Below are 15762 nucleotides of genomic sequence, written 5' to 3'. Positions count from 1 at the left end.
ACTTTAGGTACCTTAATTCTCCATGGTTATGTCTGCTCTTTAAGAGCAGTCAAAAGCCATCAGCCTGTCTAGCCAGCCCATGGGATGGCAGATGGCAGCACACAGACATCTGACAACTGCTTCCTGCATGCAAAACAAGCACAGACCAGCTGGGAAAAGTCTTCCCAAGACAGAATGCAGGTATCACAATACTGCTATAGCAAATTTGACAGCATCTCTTTCCAGTTTCTGCTTATTTAAAAGTCTTCTCTCCCCCACTCCCACAGTTATTCACCTTTTGCAAGACATCATGAATTGCACTGGATTTTTCCTTTAACACCTCCACTATGCAACGGGCCTCATCTTCAGTGAAGATCATATTCTTCATGGCCATTACAAAGTCTTTGAATTTTACTTCGGCATTCTCTGCAATACAGAAGGGAGGATGTATTTACTTTGGACACCATACAGAACTATTTATTTTGCCTCAAAACAGCATGTGATGGGGTATCGTTATGCATTATATTTAATTTCAGTCTGAAATGTCAAGAAGCAAGAGGTCATGAACATTCAGCAAAACCATCATCTCTCCAATTTAAATCTGATAACAACCTGCCAGCTGATAGTTTTGGGAAAAAAATCCCACCACTTTGTTTGTACAGTGGGTAATATTTATAGTGTTGCTAGCAAGATGATAAAGCATAACACAGATTTTGGAGGGGAAAAAAATAGCACAAATGTGAAAACTTGAAGAATACCTTCTAGTGCATTGTGACAATAATTGAAACTGAGCTCTCACTTTAAAGAACAGCCTGGCTCTCTAAGCAATGCGCACATGACAAGTGAATGAATTTAGAAACTAGCACATTTCTGGTTACAATATATGGGAAGCAGAAAAATATTCCCTCAATCTATGTTTGGAAATGAACTGCTGCAGAAGGAGTTTAGCAGCAGGAAGGTAAATCTGTAAGATCCCTCTTAATTGCTGACTAAATGTTTAAAAAGACACAAACAAAGAAACACAATTCAACCAAACTATGCTCTAATAGGAATAAAAATCATTGTTCATATAAAAACTGGCTGCACATACATAGGTCATTAGGTGGCCCCCTAACTTCAGGGAATGGAAGCACAAGACCAAGGCATACAGCATCTCTGTCAGACATTCACCAGTGCACAAAAGTACGTGAAGGAATGGGAGGAAAAAGGAAAAGCTTAAAAGTAATGCTTGGTTCAGGAGGCGTCCCAAAGATCATGGAGAAGGGTCCACGTTTCTCACCACAGGTGCTGAACATACCATTGAAACCAAGATACACATCAAACCCAACCCCCTACAGAGTTTAAAAAAAAAAAAAAAACGAACAAAAAAGTAGTAGTGACATTAAGTCCCTAAGAGACATTATCGAGCATAAAAATAAACCACTGAAACACAGAGTGAAAGCTGGGGGTGGGGGAGAAGGACTGAGAAGTTCTAGCACATTCTGTCCTAGTCCTACACGCAACTTAGTCTTGGCCACAGACATCAGATCACGTCATTGCTGCACTGACATCGATGATGCTGTTACCAGCAGTATGCCAAAATCCTGAGACAACAGTCCAGTTAGCCAACAGTTTATAGCAGCTTGTCCCAGACTGGTCCGAACCCTGTGCTCCCCGAAGACAGGAAGACCTTGCCCTTGCATCCAAGAAGCTTACAACCAGAATAGGGGAAGATTTCTATATTGGGAGGGCAAATCCCAGCTGACACAGAAGAATTAGGAGCTCATATAGAAGGTTACAGCTTGCAAAGGAAATGAGAATGGACAGGTGCACGTAGGAAGCTTTGATGTTGCAGGGCAGTGATGTGCTTCTATCTCAATAGCTGCATAAGAGAGCCTCAGGCAAGTGGGAATCCAATCTAGATACCACAAAGTTGCCAGGAAGCTTTCAAGCAAGCATTTTGGAAGACAAGTCTAAAAAGTTTCCAAAGAGTGCAACGAGTGACCAGGCAGACAATGCTGGAGAGCCAGGCTTCTGCACAAACCTGAGCAGAGAATCACTGCTCAGTCACTTGGCTTCTCCTCTCCAGCTGCCCACAAATTTGAGGGTCCTACCTCATGGCTCAGTATGTTTGGCATGCTTCGAACAGGTCAGTGGCCTACTTAAAGTTATAGGGTGGGACACAATGCTCATGAATCACTCCAGGCCTCTATGGGGGAATATGAAGAAAGAAAGTCTCCTGTCCCAATCAATTCCAACTACATTGAAAGGAAAATTCAAAGTTTTCCTGGAAACTGCCAGACTATCTCCACTGGCAATTTGCTTCTGAGTGCAACACGGAATCACCAGAGATACACACTGGCTGGTTGGCCCCAGCTAGCTCAATGAACAGCACTAGAGCATAGAGGGTGCACCCCAAACTCAGGCAGACTGCAAGAGCCCATGCTGAAAGGTCTCGGTTTAGAGTCCATCACTTTTAGCAATGCCTGAGCTACCTACTGTAAAACTAGCTCACATGCATCTGTGTGGTCTGCAATCACCCGTTTGCTCACTGTGAGGACACAAAAGCCTACAGTCAGCATTAAAAGGTTTGGATAGCGCAAAGCCCTTTCAACAGTGCCAAAGACAGGGGAGAAACGAGCACAGACAAGAACAAACACTGTCCTGCAGCCACAAATGTTTTCCGCAAATCACTTCTTCCTAACTAATAAAAGAGGATTCACCTCCACACACACACAGCATGTTTTACCTGTTCAGGTATGCCAGAGACAGACCACATTATCTGTTTCCTACCTTTATCAGTTTCATTCTTCAGTTTCTTGCCCCTGCTCTTCTGGATCCCCTCATTCACATTTTGTTTTGCTACTTCAACTGCTTCTCGCTTCTCCAACGTGCCAGCATCAGAATTATCCATCAAAGGAATATAAGTAGTTGCTTGAATAAGAGGTTCATCCACCAAAACTGTAATCAGAAGTCCACAGGATGGGTCAAAGCTTTGTAATAACTAGCATCAACATTTTTAAAAGAGGTACACAACATTTATGAGAGCTGGACTACAGCACCTCTAACCTCAATAGTTAGTTATACTCTCTAGTTCTATCATCCTTCACAGCTTAACTCATTAAAGCTCTTCAGGTAAGTTCATTAAATAAAGGTCTAATAGCTTCAATTAAATTTCTATTTCCAAAGCTGCCTTTTAGCATTTTAACAAGTAACAGAGAAGAACCTTTACATTTTGACTTTCATTTCACTTTAATGAGAAAGCTGCACGTGGCATCAATGAGACTGGTTTACCTGTGGCTGCATACGAAATCATTCAGCATCCCTGAAGTACAAGTACAGCAGTCTTTTGTCCCTATTCTGTTAAAAGCTGGTACCTCACTGCTAGCATTTTCACCCAGATTAGATCATTACACCACCTGTGAACTAAACCATTTAAACAGAACATGCAGTAGGGACAGCAATCAAGCTTATTTCACATGCAGACTCAACTGCACTTAATGAAGATATCTCATCTGTCAGAGGAGGCTTTAGGCATCATTATTATTCAGAGAGGTACCCAGAGGTACTGACCAACCTCCGGTCTCCATTCACACAGCACTGTATAAACATGGTGAGGATCAGCCTCTGTCCAAAGAACTTTTCAGACTGCGGAGAGAAAAGCCGGGGAGGGGAGAGGAAGAGCAACAGACCAGGGACAACAGATACAGCCAGGAACAGAGCTGAATTTGATGTCTGCCCAGCTCCTGAGCTGCTGGTCCAGACCACCTAATGTATGCAAGATGTGTGCTGAGCCATGCCACAGCAGGAAAGCTCATTGACCCAGCCAGCCCAGGCTGAAAGGCGGGTGGTCAACAGATGCCACATGGCGGACCAGAGAGAGAAGGAACTGAGTGGGATGCAAAATTTCAGGCATCAGTGCAAGACAAATACGCATTCCTGGCTGCCAAGGAGCCAGTTATAAAATTATAAAACACTTCTGTATTCTGTGCTGTTAAGGAGCAGAATAGACCAGATGGACCTTTTGTGTCACCTGCTAGTCTTTGCACTTCAGCAGCCAGCAAACATCTGCAGTACGCTGCAAGTTCAGAAGTGAGGAGAGCTCTCCTCTAGCAGAAGTATCCACCACCTAATCCAGTTACCATCCTCACCTTTTCCCTTCCTCTCCTTAATTTCCTCTCCTCATTTTATTCCCCTCCTTTCAAAATTATTTAGTATCAACGAGACCTTTTGCAGTGCCAGCAACATCTGAAATCCCCATAATACTGTCTTGGCTAATCTGGATGCCCACCACAGCTAACTTTTGCTCTGTCATTCTGGAGACGTGGCTTTAAAAGAAAACAGCTTTCATTCAAATAATGCATGAGCTATTCCTGTGTAGCACTGACAGCTTAGCTTTAATGCTGGCTGAGCTAGTACTGACACTTATTTGCCACATACAGACAACACAGTTTGTGGTCCATAACATGGCCCCTCAAAAAAAGGCAATGGGTTTATCGGGAAAAGCAGAAGAATGTCCATAAAAGGCAAAGGCATCCCAGGTTCCCCATCAATAGGTTTCTTCCAGGAATCTTTTTTTTTTTTTTTTTTTTTTTTTTTCCCCCCAGTTGTTACAACATACAGTAACCCTACACTTCTAAGAACCCCACCCTGGTCTGACCAGAGCCAGTGACTGATCTGGACCCCAATGACCTGACCAAAGTATAAAGGAAACTGTGACCAACACTGTCTGCGCTGGGAGCAGTCCACCAGCCACCAAGTTCTTTATAGCTGTCCCAGTAAAGAAGAGATCTGAGAAACGTTCTGAGAAACTAACAAGGTGGCCTCACAGAACTTCATGGTCACGCTCTTCCCAAAAGCTGCAGACAACAGCACTCATTGTAAAAAAAAAACCAAACACAGAGGCACGCTGAGCCAAGAGGAGACAAGCAGCAGCATCTTGGCAGAGAATGAGAGATGACAAACAGTAAAGGCCTTGACAGCAAAGACGAACAGTTTATGCTGGAGCAACAGCTAGATAACAAAAGGACAGTAAGAGAGCAAAATGGTCAAAGCAACCAGCTAAAAAAACTGCAGTCTTGTTTGGGGCAGATGACTGCAGCAGTTCCAGACATGCCTTGCTTACAGCAACTTAGAGCCTGCTCAGCTTATACTCCAAGTCAACACATTACTCATCAATTCAAGCATGGCTGTTTGGATCGAAAAGAGCACAGAAAGGTTCACAGCATCATCCCATGTTCAGTGGTACCAGATGTTCATAAAACCAAACAGCATCTCAGGCTGAGCAATCTTTCCTATCTGGAGTTCCTGCTTTTTCAAATTAAGAGAGTTACTCTCCTCCAAGATTCTTTTCCAAAGGAAGAGCAACTAAAGTATGTATGACAAAAGGTTTAACAGTCAGGTTTATCTGAACTAAGATGGTCTGTATTCTCACCATTATCAACTTTCTGCTTCTTTGCAGAGACTTTCTTCTTTCCCGATACATTTTCTTGCTTTATCTCCTGGTGGAGCAGCACTGGGTCTTGCTTTTTGGCAGGGGACACAACAGAATCAGTCTTAGTATCCTGATCATCTGTAACAGACAAATAAAGACAATATGCTCTTCTGTATAATCTCATCATTACTTTTAAATCAGTAAGTCTGTAATAACCATCAAATTCCACTCCCAGAAAAAAAACACTCATGTATTTTAAATCGGAACACGAAGTTATCTATATACATGCGTACACACACACACTCACAAACACATATGCTTCCCATATCAGATGAGACCCCAAAGCAATAGAAAGGTTTAGCAGAGTCAAGAGCCACAGCACCTAGTGTTTTGACAGACAGGAATCTTATCTGCAAGCAGAACATACGGCAATGCAAGTAACAGTTTAACATATCCAATCCAGGTTTTACTGCAACAGAGCAGACAGCATTTGTTACCCATACTAGTTTCTTATTTGCAAAAAGTATTCCACCATCACCACCACCACCACCACCCCCCATGGACCCACTTAGGTATTTTAAACACACACCCCCAATAGCTACTGGGACTGTGAGAAGCAGAAAATAAAGTGTTTTACATTAGGGAACTGTTCTTTTAAAAAGTTGTTTCTAGTGAGAAATTTTTTGGACAGCCTGTGCTATATAATACTCTTGTGAGAGCTGACACACACAACACATGGTTATGGTGTTAGCTCCTGTAATCAAGGATAAGAGTGAGTTGTGGCTGCCCTCAGAAAAGTGCTTGCAGACCACATTTTAACCACGCCACAGAGATTTTCAGAGAACACCCACAAACAAGACTTGGTACTTTTTTTGTTGGTAGTGGGTGGGTCTTTTTTCTCCCTTTTTTTCAGAAAAAGGAAAAATCCACCACATCAAGCAGCAATGTTGCTCTTTTTCCTCACTCCCTGTAGCAAACCTATTATGCCTGCATCTCAAAAGGGTGATCTACAAATACCTCAGGTTTCCACTTATTTCTGAAACTGTATTTTTATTCTTTTTTAAGTTCAATTCATAGTCTGACAACCATGCTGAGACATGTCAACTCCTGCTAAGGATATGGTCGAAACAGTCACAGGCAATTCTAGGTACTGTTTTTGGTCTGCTCCAGGTCAGATGTTTCAGTTACAACAGCTGGACCAGTTTTCTTTTAGCATCAGTTCCATTCAGTTATAGAGGTGTAGCAGGTGGGAAGCAGCTGTAAGTGCTTCTTTCCATGAGTCAGCCACCAAATACCTCTTTGTACATTAAGCCTGCACATAACCAGTGATTTATTTTGCACAGTCTGCTATGAGGTTTCTCTAGACGCCCTTCTTCATCTGAGCAACTACTCTTAGGATTCCACTTTTTTCATAGCTTGACATCAGAATGCACACAGCAAATGTCTAATGACTTCTTTCAAGTAATCAAAATTTTGACAGCTTGAGAGGAAAGCAGAGATATGAGCTACTCTATTACATTCAACAATCTTTAGCAGAAGAAAGCAAGGATGGGAGGAGGAAAACCAGAGCACTGCTGCCAGATGAAAATCGGGGGGGGAAAGCAGTAACTCGTAAAAAGGGAAAGGTTAGAAGTGAGCTTTGCCCCATAGAGATAGGCAGAATAGTTGAGAGACACACTCTGTGGCCTTGCAAAAAAGCAGAACACTGTTTTGGCGTTCTGTGCAAGAAGCATATGCAACATCAGATACCCATTCCATTTTTCTGCTTCTTCTGCCCAGGCTTCTTCTTATATGCTGCTGATTCAGATGGTGGAGTGGGCTGTTTTGTAACAGGGACTGGATCTACTTTCTTGCCTGAAGACTTGGATCCTTCCGAATCCTTAGTTACGTGATCATCTTGAACGACCTTATGCTGCTTCTTCTTCTTCCGTTCTCTAACGCCAGTAGATGCTTCGGACACACTCAGGGGAACAGAAGCGACATGCTCTTCATCTGTACTCAGGGCATCAGACAGCTTAAAGTCCCAAGGTGTACTTTCAGAGTCAGACTCGTGGATGTTCCCATTCTGAGCTTCTTTCTTCTTGTTCTTCTTCTTCTCTGTTTTCTTTTTATCAGTCTTGGTAGGTGGAAACTTTAGGTTCCTTTTCTGTTTTGCAAGGACTTCATCATACAAAGTTTCTTTCATGAAAAGCCAGAAGAAGAGAAAGATGACTGTAACAACCACAGAAGGAATGAGGATAATACAGTAGGTAAACTCATAAAACTCCATTGTGCTTTTTCTTAGCTATATTTAAAAAAAACAAAACACCTATGGGGGGAAAAAAAAAAAAAGTTAGGTTTTGAACAGGTTTCCTTCGATATTATTTCCTCCACCAATTATAATAATAAAAGAAGCTTTCTCATTGTTTTACAGAAGCCTTAAAACAGCTTTTAATAAAATTACCAAACTATATCAATCATGGAACTACTTCTGGAATCATTTACCACTTGCTTCAAAGCCGTTAGCCCAGATAGGAAGCAACTGCAGTTTCCAAGACTGCTGATCTTGGAAGACTGCAGTTCTCTTTCCTTTCTTTTCATCTTCCTCATTCTCCCCTCCCAAGTGAATTTCATAAAGTTAAAGCTTTTGATTTCAGAAATCAAAATACAGCACTTTCAGAGGCTGTGAAATAAGGACCAGTACATGCAGAGCAACACTTTTTTTTTTTTTCTGTAAATCAAATTTAACAAATTAAGATTTTTATCTTGGCAAGTGGGAGTTAAATTTCAACTTCCTTTTGTTCCCAGATTTATGACAGCTTCAGAAGTGGAATGAGGGGAATGAGGGAAAGAAGGGAGAGCACCCTAAATTTTAGTCAACCACAAAGAACCAAGTATTTTCAGAACTGCCTTTTGAAGTTTAAAACCCAGCTTTAAACTCATGAAAAATCTACACATTTACAGGAACACAGGATGATCTGTTACTTATTTTGCACATGTAATGGTGTACAACTTCCAGGGCACTAACAGACCAGAAGTCTCCAGGATAATTTGCTAAAAACACTACTTATGCCCCAAGCATTATTGTTTTTTTTTAAAAGCAGGAACCACAGAGTAGAAGTCAGAATGAAGCTAAAAAAACCTAACTTTGGGGCCAAGACAAGCCAGATTTTCCCACTTCACAACTAATCGCTACAAACAGACAAGGATTTTTGCAGGAAGAATGCAAATCTTTTCCAGATTGTTTGTTCCAAGTTAAAAAAGAAGCAACCATTAAAAAAACCCACATTCAAAACTCTAAGCAAGTGCAATTCCTGATTCACCAACTCGGTTAAAAAGTCACCAGAGAAAGCATGACCTTCAATACATTTTCCTCTACACAAGAAAAGACAACTAACTCAACTGTCCCTTGAAAGACCCATTATCTTGGGAATGAAAGGCAAGGGATCTTGGGATAACCCCAAAAACTGTAGGGGGGACTGCCCCACACCTTAAAGCAATATTGCTTGAGGTATTTCCACTGCCACTTACAAAATAGGTGTGCCTACTGAGCGCAGAGTGCACAAAGTCCATGTAGAAGTTGCATGATGCAGGGAGAGGACAGGCTCTCCTTGCTTCTGGACCGACAGAGGATTACTCTTTAAATACCACATAGTACTATTACATTTAAGGCTGTTTCACCTCAACTCCTGGCTGTGCTGGAAACCGCTATCGTAAGCTGGCTTGCCATCCTGCCACATTGGCAAGGGCTTGGTTTGGAGCCTGGCTCTAGCTCAAGAGGGAAGAGTTGTTATATGTAATAGTTCCCAGACACAGAAGAGTCGCTGTGATAATGTATTTGTATAGTGCATTGAGCAGCACAGAAAGCAAGGGTTGAGAAATCTAATTTGGCTATTAAGTTATCCAAATAAAAGACTAACATTTCAATACACTAATTATTCATCAGTTGTCTTAATGTTAAGTCTCCTCCCAGTTTGTATTTATTTTCTGTTGAGCACACAGATTATTGAAAAAGCTTGGGTCTAGAATTACATCCAGCACAGAACATTTCAGAATGGTTTGAGAGGGATGTGAGAAAAATCTTGTCTTTCAGGGAGAAAAAGCACAGAGGCTCAAAACTAAGCTGGAGCATTCAGAATGATTAGTTACAGCTACTTGATAAAACCAGCTTCTTGCACTAAGTGATCTAGTATTAGTCATCTCTTGAAGGAAGCAGAACTTGAAAATTTGCCTCAGCCAAAGTCAATATTGAGTGCTTATGGGAGAAGCTAATCCCCAAAGTAAATATGTAATTAAGCAGATTTTTCACAAGTGTAATTAAGTTGATCATTACAATACATTACTACAACAACTACAATACCTAACCACAAAGAGACCAAACAGCCCACCTCAGCCTTGCTGATACAGAAGCATGCAGCTATCCACAAATTCATCCCACTGCTTTGGCCAAGCTGGAAAGCTCACACCCTGCAGTCATCCCTACACATTTCCCAGCACCTGACAGCAAACACTCAGGTCAAATCAATTCCTCAGCAAAACATGTTATAAAGGCTCCAGACATCAGTGTCAGGAGACACAACGCTCATCAAGGCAAGACCAAGTATTAGCAGGAAATGACTATTGCTTTGAGACCAAAGAGGCTAGACACATCTAAAAGCTTCAGCTGCTTGAAGAGGAGCCATAAATAAATAATTAGAACAGCTAGTCCAAGTGAGGAATATGTGCTGGACTACATGAGATCTGATCTCTGAGCTGGCCAAGCAACACAAGCTCTGCTGAGGCTCCATCCACCACCCAGCTCCCCCCTCTCTGCGCTTCCCTCCACTTGGGCAACGGGATCATTTCACCCTACACAAGATTCACAGCCTCAACGGACTCAGGTCCTGCTCCTGTCCTCCTCTCAGTCATCAGGCAAAGCGGAGCATGAGTCACATGAACGCTTCCACCCCAAACACTGTGATCAGAGGTACACAGATTTCATCTCCAAAGTCCAGCAGGGAATTTCACATACAAATCCAACCTTTCATGTGGAAGCAGGATTTAAAAAAAAAAAAAAAAAAAAAAAGCCTCATGGTGTAACTATAATTGATTAAGCACAACTGGGAACAGCAAACGAGCTCTGCTCTGATGGTAATGCACATGCTGGGCTGAGATGGAAAATTAGTGTGGGAAATGGATGGAAAATGCCCTCATTTAAAAGTACCTTCTAGCAGGATACCATTGCTGCTGGCTTGCGTGCAGAATGACAAGATTACATCCTTCACCATCCACTCCTTGTCAAGATGTCTTTATAAAGTGGTATTCTTGCCATGGGGGGTAAATAGGCAGCATTTTGGCTCACAGTTTCCAGTTGTCCTCTGACAATCTACAATTACCAAAAAAGCTTCTCCACTTCCATTTATACTTCCATATTACATTGACAAACCATATCAGAAAAAACAGAAGCAATTTATAGGGAAGAAAAATCCCATGCCATACAAAAAGGAACAGGACAAAGCAGCTCCTTTATTAAACCGGGGAAAATGGTACATTAACTTTTACACACCCTCACATACCAGCTTAAGAGCTCCTCAGGGTTTAGTTTTACCATCCCTCCTATTCCTGTTAGCTACAGAAACAGAAGACACCCTCACAAAAATGTTATTTCTCCCCCCTAGAAGGTGCTGCAAGTGGCCTTCTATCATTTGCAGCCCGCCCTTGGACAACTTTCCAGGGTGGCTGCATCAGCTCTCTACCCACTCCAAGCTGCAATCCCCAGACAAGGCACACCCAGTAGAAATGGCACACACACCCCCTCACTGCTGCCAACCAGAGGCACAGCAACTTCAGCTATGTTTAAATAGCGAGGTATTCTGTTAAATACTCACCTTTCATCTGTATTTGATATTGAACCTAATACCCATCAGGCACACTTCTTAGAGCCTAGGAGCCTGGCACTTGTGCCAGGCTCCCCACTTGCAAGCACGCTCCCCTCTCGATTGTAAATTCAAGAACTCACAACATCCCTTTAGTCATTCTGAAAGAGGGGAACAAACCGCATCTGTCCCGGTCTGCGTACAGACTCTGTTACTGTTCCCATCCTGCATTTAACAAAAGAATTGCACTTTTGTTCCCCTAAACAGAGCCCATGCCACAGAAAAAATAACTAATTTCTGAACTCCATTGCAGTATCATTGCTTGCACCTGATTTCCTCCACTAGTTAACATTGCCCTGGATTTTGTAACACACCCTTTGCTTTTGCATTTAAATCTCAAGTTTCACCCTGCACAGATACCACATTTCATGGGCTATTCATTCAGTTTAGGTCCAGGGGATTAGCTTACTTAAGAAGACAGAAATAAATTATAGCTCCATCTGGCTAATGAGTCACTCATAGCTTAGCCCCAGCACATTAGAGGCATTGCCTCTGTAAATGCTTGGGTCCCAAGATGCGCGTATCTCCAGGGATTTGTGCCTCTCTGAAAAACTAACATTAAGAGGGCAAAATGTAAGTGCCAAGGTGATTATTTTTTTCTTTTTAAATACTAAGCAGTTTAAGAGATGCCACGTATGATTTAGCTACAGCAACAGTTCCTTTAATTGGGGTATTTTCCCTGGGATTTTCTCAAGCTGGCAAACGTAAGAGAAAGCCCTCACATGCAACAGTCACTAGGAACACAGCAAGAAGTCTCAAGAGTATCTGTATTCAATAAACCCCTCAAACAGGTAACACGATTTTTTCTCCTTAATCTGCCACACACTCCACATCAGCCAGCTGCAAAGAGGATCCTCTCACAGAGGTTCACTCCCAAGCCAATCTTCCCCCAGAGCTCTGCAGCAGAGGATGCCCTGCAACTGGGGCTAAACAAGGCAACTAAACCCAGGTCCACCACAGGTAAAACACGAAATTAAACAAGATGTTTAGCCACTTCATGCCTTTTCCTCATTCATACAGCAGGAGCAACCAGTTCCCTGTGACTATGTATTAACAAACTAAAGCACTGCTGGGCTCAAGTTCCAGTGAGGAGGGCTGCCAGAAAAACCTAATGGTAGTTCATTTAACATCAGCATTGCTATATGATAAGAAAAAAATCAAGAGTTAGAACCTAGGTTGGCGTAGTTTGGGTTTTTTAAGCAGCCTTGTATGTCACTGAAAACACAAGGTGTTCTTCACACCCCAAGACAAGACACAGAAGACAGCAAAGCTTCTGTGATGTGACACTAAGAGGCAGAGTGTGAAAGCTGAGCTGTCAAAGCACACAGGGATTTCAGGCCATCAAACTTCCTCCGACTTCATTAACACCTGGCTAACTTCAGCAGGTGAGCAGCACTGGGAACAAAGGGAGCCCTTGCAACAACTCAGCACCCTCCTCAGTGTTCCCTTTCAAGGGTTACCCATTCCCAAAAAACACACTGCTCTGAGAACATCAGCAAGGAGACAACTTCACCTGGACACTGTTTTTTAAGACAGGACAGTAAGATACTACATACAAATCTCATCTGCCACCTACAATAAGGAAAAAGGTGCAGCTTCCAGTAAGGTCATGCACAATCTTCCCACAGGTCACTTAAAACTGTACAACTTTAGGCATGCACAAAGCACCCACCACCTAGAAAAGCTGAAGGTCTAAATGGCCCTGCCAGTTTTGACCCCGATGGCAAAGTTTAACCTACTTTTTTGCATTCTTTTTAAACTCCACTTTTATATCTATATTTCCTTGCTCTGTTTACAGAAGTCCTCTCACAACTAAGGGGGGGAAGCATAATAAACAGCAGTTCAAGCTATGGGTTTCTTTCATTTAAATACTTGCCCTGACAGCACGATTTTTGCAGCAACACAAGCAAGCTGCAGATACTTGAAATTACAGACTAAGAATTCATGTATTAAAGTTACTCTTCTCCAGGAAGGAGACCTGTTCAAGTGAAGCTCAACAGTGCTTGACACCCCCTACAAGCCGCTAACAGCAAGAGGAGAATAAGACTTGTCAATAAATCTTGCTCTTCTTCACTTTATTACACTGATACAATTAAGCCATTTGCAGAGCACAATCTCAGTGCCTTCAAATACCCTCTAGGTAAATATTTTCCATTCCAAACATGCCACTGTTTGTACCATCTGTTGGGCTCTGCCTGCTCTCAGTTGCTTGATGTTAGTTAACACAGACACGTTATTTGTTAAATTCCAGAAAAGAGCAGATTTGCTTCGACAAAAACCTTTACTTTTAGGGCGTTGGGGTTTTTTAATACCTTTTTAGAGCCAACACCTGACAAAACACAGCAGTGCTGAGAGCAAGCCAGAAACACAATACAGCTACATGACACTGCCACCACTATCTGGCAGATGACCTTGCTCTTGTCCGAGTGCCAGCAGCAGTGAGCGCCCCAGGTCCTCCCGCAAGGGTTTGCCAGGAGCACACAGGAGATTTCCACCACAGCCCGGCAGTCCAGGCAAGTTCATACAGGATAAGGCAGGCAGGGATTCACTGTCGTGCAGCAGCTGACGCCCTGAAACCACCTGGGCCACAGGATAAAGCCCAGAGTTGGAATTTGCACCAGTGAAAGTAGAACTAGCAACCTCACATTTATCCAGGGATAAAAGCATACACACCTGTTGTTGGCACAGAGCAAGGAACAAGCTGGAAAACCATGCTCTGCACTCCTGCCCAGCAGCTTACCCAAATACCCCAAAACTGCACAGACCCTGTCACAGCAGCAACCCACAGCATTCACCAAAGCATGAGCACAAAGACTCTTGAGAGCAGAAACTGCAGCCAGCAGGGCTGGGGGCAGTGACTGTCCCCCTGCCCTGGGCACTGGGGGGGCTGCACCTCGAGCCCTGGGCTCAGCGTTGGGCCCCTCAGCACCAGACAGACCCCGAGGGGCTGGAGCGTGTCCAGAGCCGGGCAGGGGCTGGGGCACAAGGCTGATGGGGGCGGCTGAGGGAGCTGGGGGGGTCAGCCTGGAGGGAAGGGGCTCAGGGGGGACCTTATTGCTCCCTACAGCTGCCTGAAAGGAGGGCGTAGCGAGGTGCGGTTGGTCTCTGCTCCCAGGTAACAAGCCATAGGACAAGAAGAAGAGGGCTCCAGCTACACCAAAGCAGATTTAGATTGAATACAAGGAAAAATATTTTACTAAAAGGGTTGTCAAGCTCTGGAACAGGCTGCCCAGGGAGGTGGTTGGTAGGTATTTAAGAGGTGTGTAGATGTGGCACTTAAGGATGTCATTCAGTGGTGGGCTTGGCAGGGCCAGGTTAAGAGTCAGAGTCAATCTTAAAGCTCCTATCCAACCTCAACAATTCTATGTCGTTCAGGACTGAAGTCTCAGGAAATCAGAATGCTTCTTGCAGTATTTGTGAGGAGATGTTATTTGGGATAAAAGCTGACCTGCATTAGGACGAGAGGAAAGCCTCCTTGGCCTCGCCAGACTCCAGAAACCGCAAGTTTTCCCTTAAAAATCACTAACTTCTAACACACACACCCCTACTATCTCCAAAGTCAGAAGATAACAGGTCATCTGTACACCACCTTCTTCCAAAATGCCTGTAAAGGATCAAAGGTTTCTTTCTTCCAGCAGGAGAGGGCCAGGCCAGGACTACACACCAAGAGGGCTCTCGGCTTTACTCAGCAAGTCTGCACCTTCCATCGCTGTTTCCAGGGAGCCCCTGAGGCTTCCCCAGCTCCTTCCTTCACACACTCATGTACAGGCATGCTCTGCCCAACCACCATGAACTATTCACGAGGCTCACAGTCTTGGGTAAGCAAGCGCTTCCCTTTTCCCTGCTCTCCTTGCAAGGAGAGACCAGATCTGACACTTGCTCTTCAATCACCACTCACTTCTGTGCGCACGGAACTGGGAAATGCTAATTCTCAAAATATGAAGGAAAAAACGTTGGCTGTGTTTTTCTCACCAAGGACCAAAGCACAGCAAAACCCAAACTAAAGGCTGAACATAGACACCAATTTTCTCAGCTTGTGGTTTTGCTCACATCCCAAACGGGCAGCAACAGTAGCCAAGATCACTCACACAGAAGCTCCAAACAGCCAGAAGATCCCCCACTAGATCAGACAGCACAGTTCAACAGCAAGAAAAGCTGTACGAGTAGCCATACGAATGCACCGGCAGGAACAACTCTGCTGGTGTTAAGGCAAGGGAAGGTATCGGTACAGCCGCTCAGAGAGGCACCTCCTCTGCAAGCTGGGCAGCAGACAACTCTCACTTCATCTCCAAAGCTGCCAGATAAAGCCAACAAACTCAGCCAGCAAGGCAGCTGTACCTTTCAGCCATGTTTTAGAAAAGAACTAAGTTTACATTTCTAATCGTCTCAACATAACAAGTTGATTAAAAACAACTTTCACTGTTCTTACCACGGCATTGCCCAGCTGCATTGCAACGCATGGCTTTCACAGGTTTG

At 43.5% G+C, this 15762-nt stretch overlaps 1 protein-coding gene across 15 annotated transcripts in view; it reads right to left on the bottom strand.

Moving 5' to 3' along the window:
* Positions 1–15762, bottom strand: part of KTN1 (kinectin 1) — a 77996-nt gene that overhangs the window by 46327 nt on the left and 15907 nt on the right. For 13 of the 15 annotated variants that reach the window (XR_008822994.1, XM_056346145.1, XM_056346149.1 and 10 more), the window contains exons 2-5: positions 7142–7700; positions 5393–5530; positions 2752–2919; positions 275–405 (exon numbers count right to left, since the gene is read on the bottom strand). Coding sequence is in view for 14 of the 15 variants with exons in the window: in XM_056346145.1 (XP_056202120.1) it covers positions 275–405; positions 2752–2919; positions 5393–5530; positions 7142–7661 (957 nt within the window). In the remaining variant the exon portion in view is untranslated. Of the gene's footprint in view, positions 1–274; positions 406–2751; positions 2920–5392; positions 5531–7141; positions 7701–11238; positions 11255–15762 lie in introns of those variants that run through there. The other 2 variants (XM_056346146.1, XM_056346151.1) reach the window with 2 other exon arrangements.

Source organism: Falco biarmicus, chromosome 7 (assembly GCF_023638135.1).
Source record: "Falco biarmicus isolate bFalBia1 chromosome 7, bFalBia1.pri, whole genome shotgun sequence".
Classification (NCBI taxonomy): domain Eukaryota; kingdom Metazoa; phylum Chordata; class Aves; order Falconiformes; family Falconidae; genus Falco; species Falco biarmicus.
This window is presented reverse-complemented; position numbering and strand designations above follow the sequence as displayed.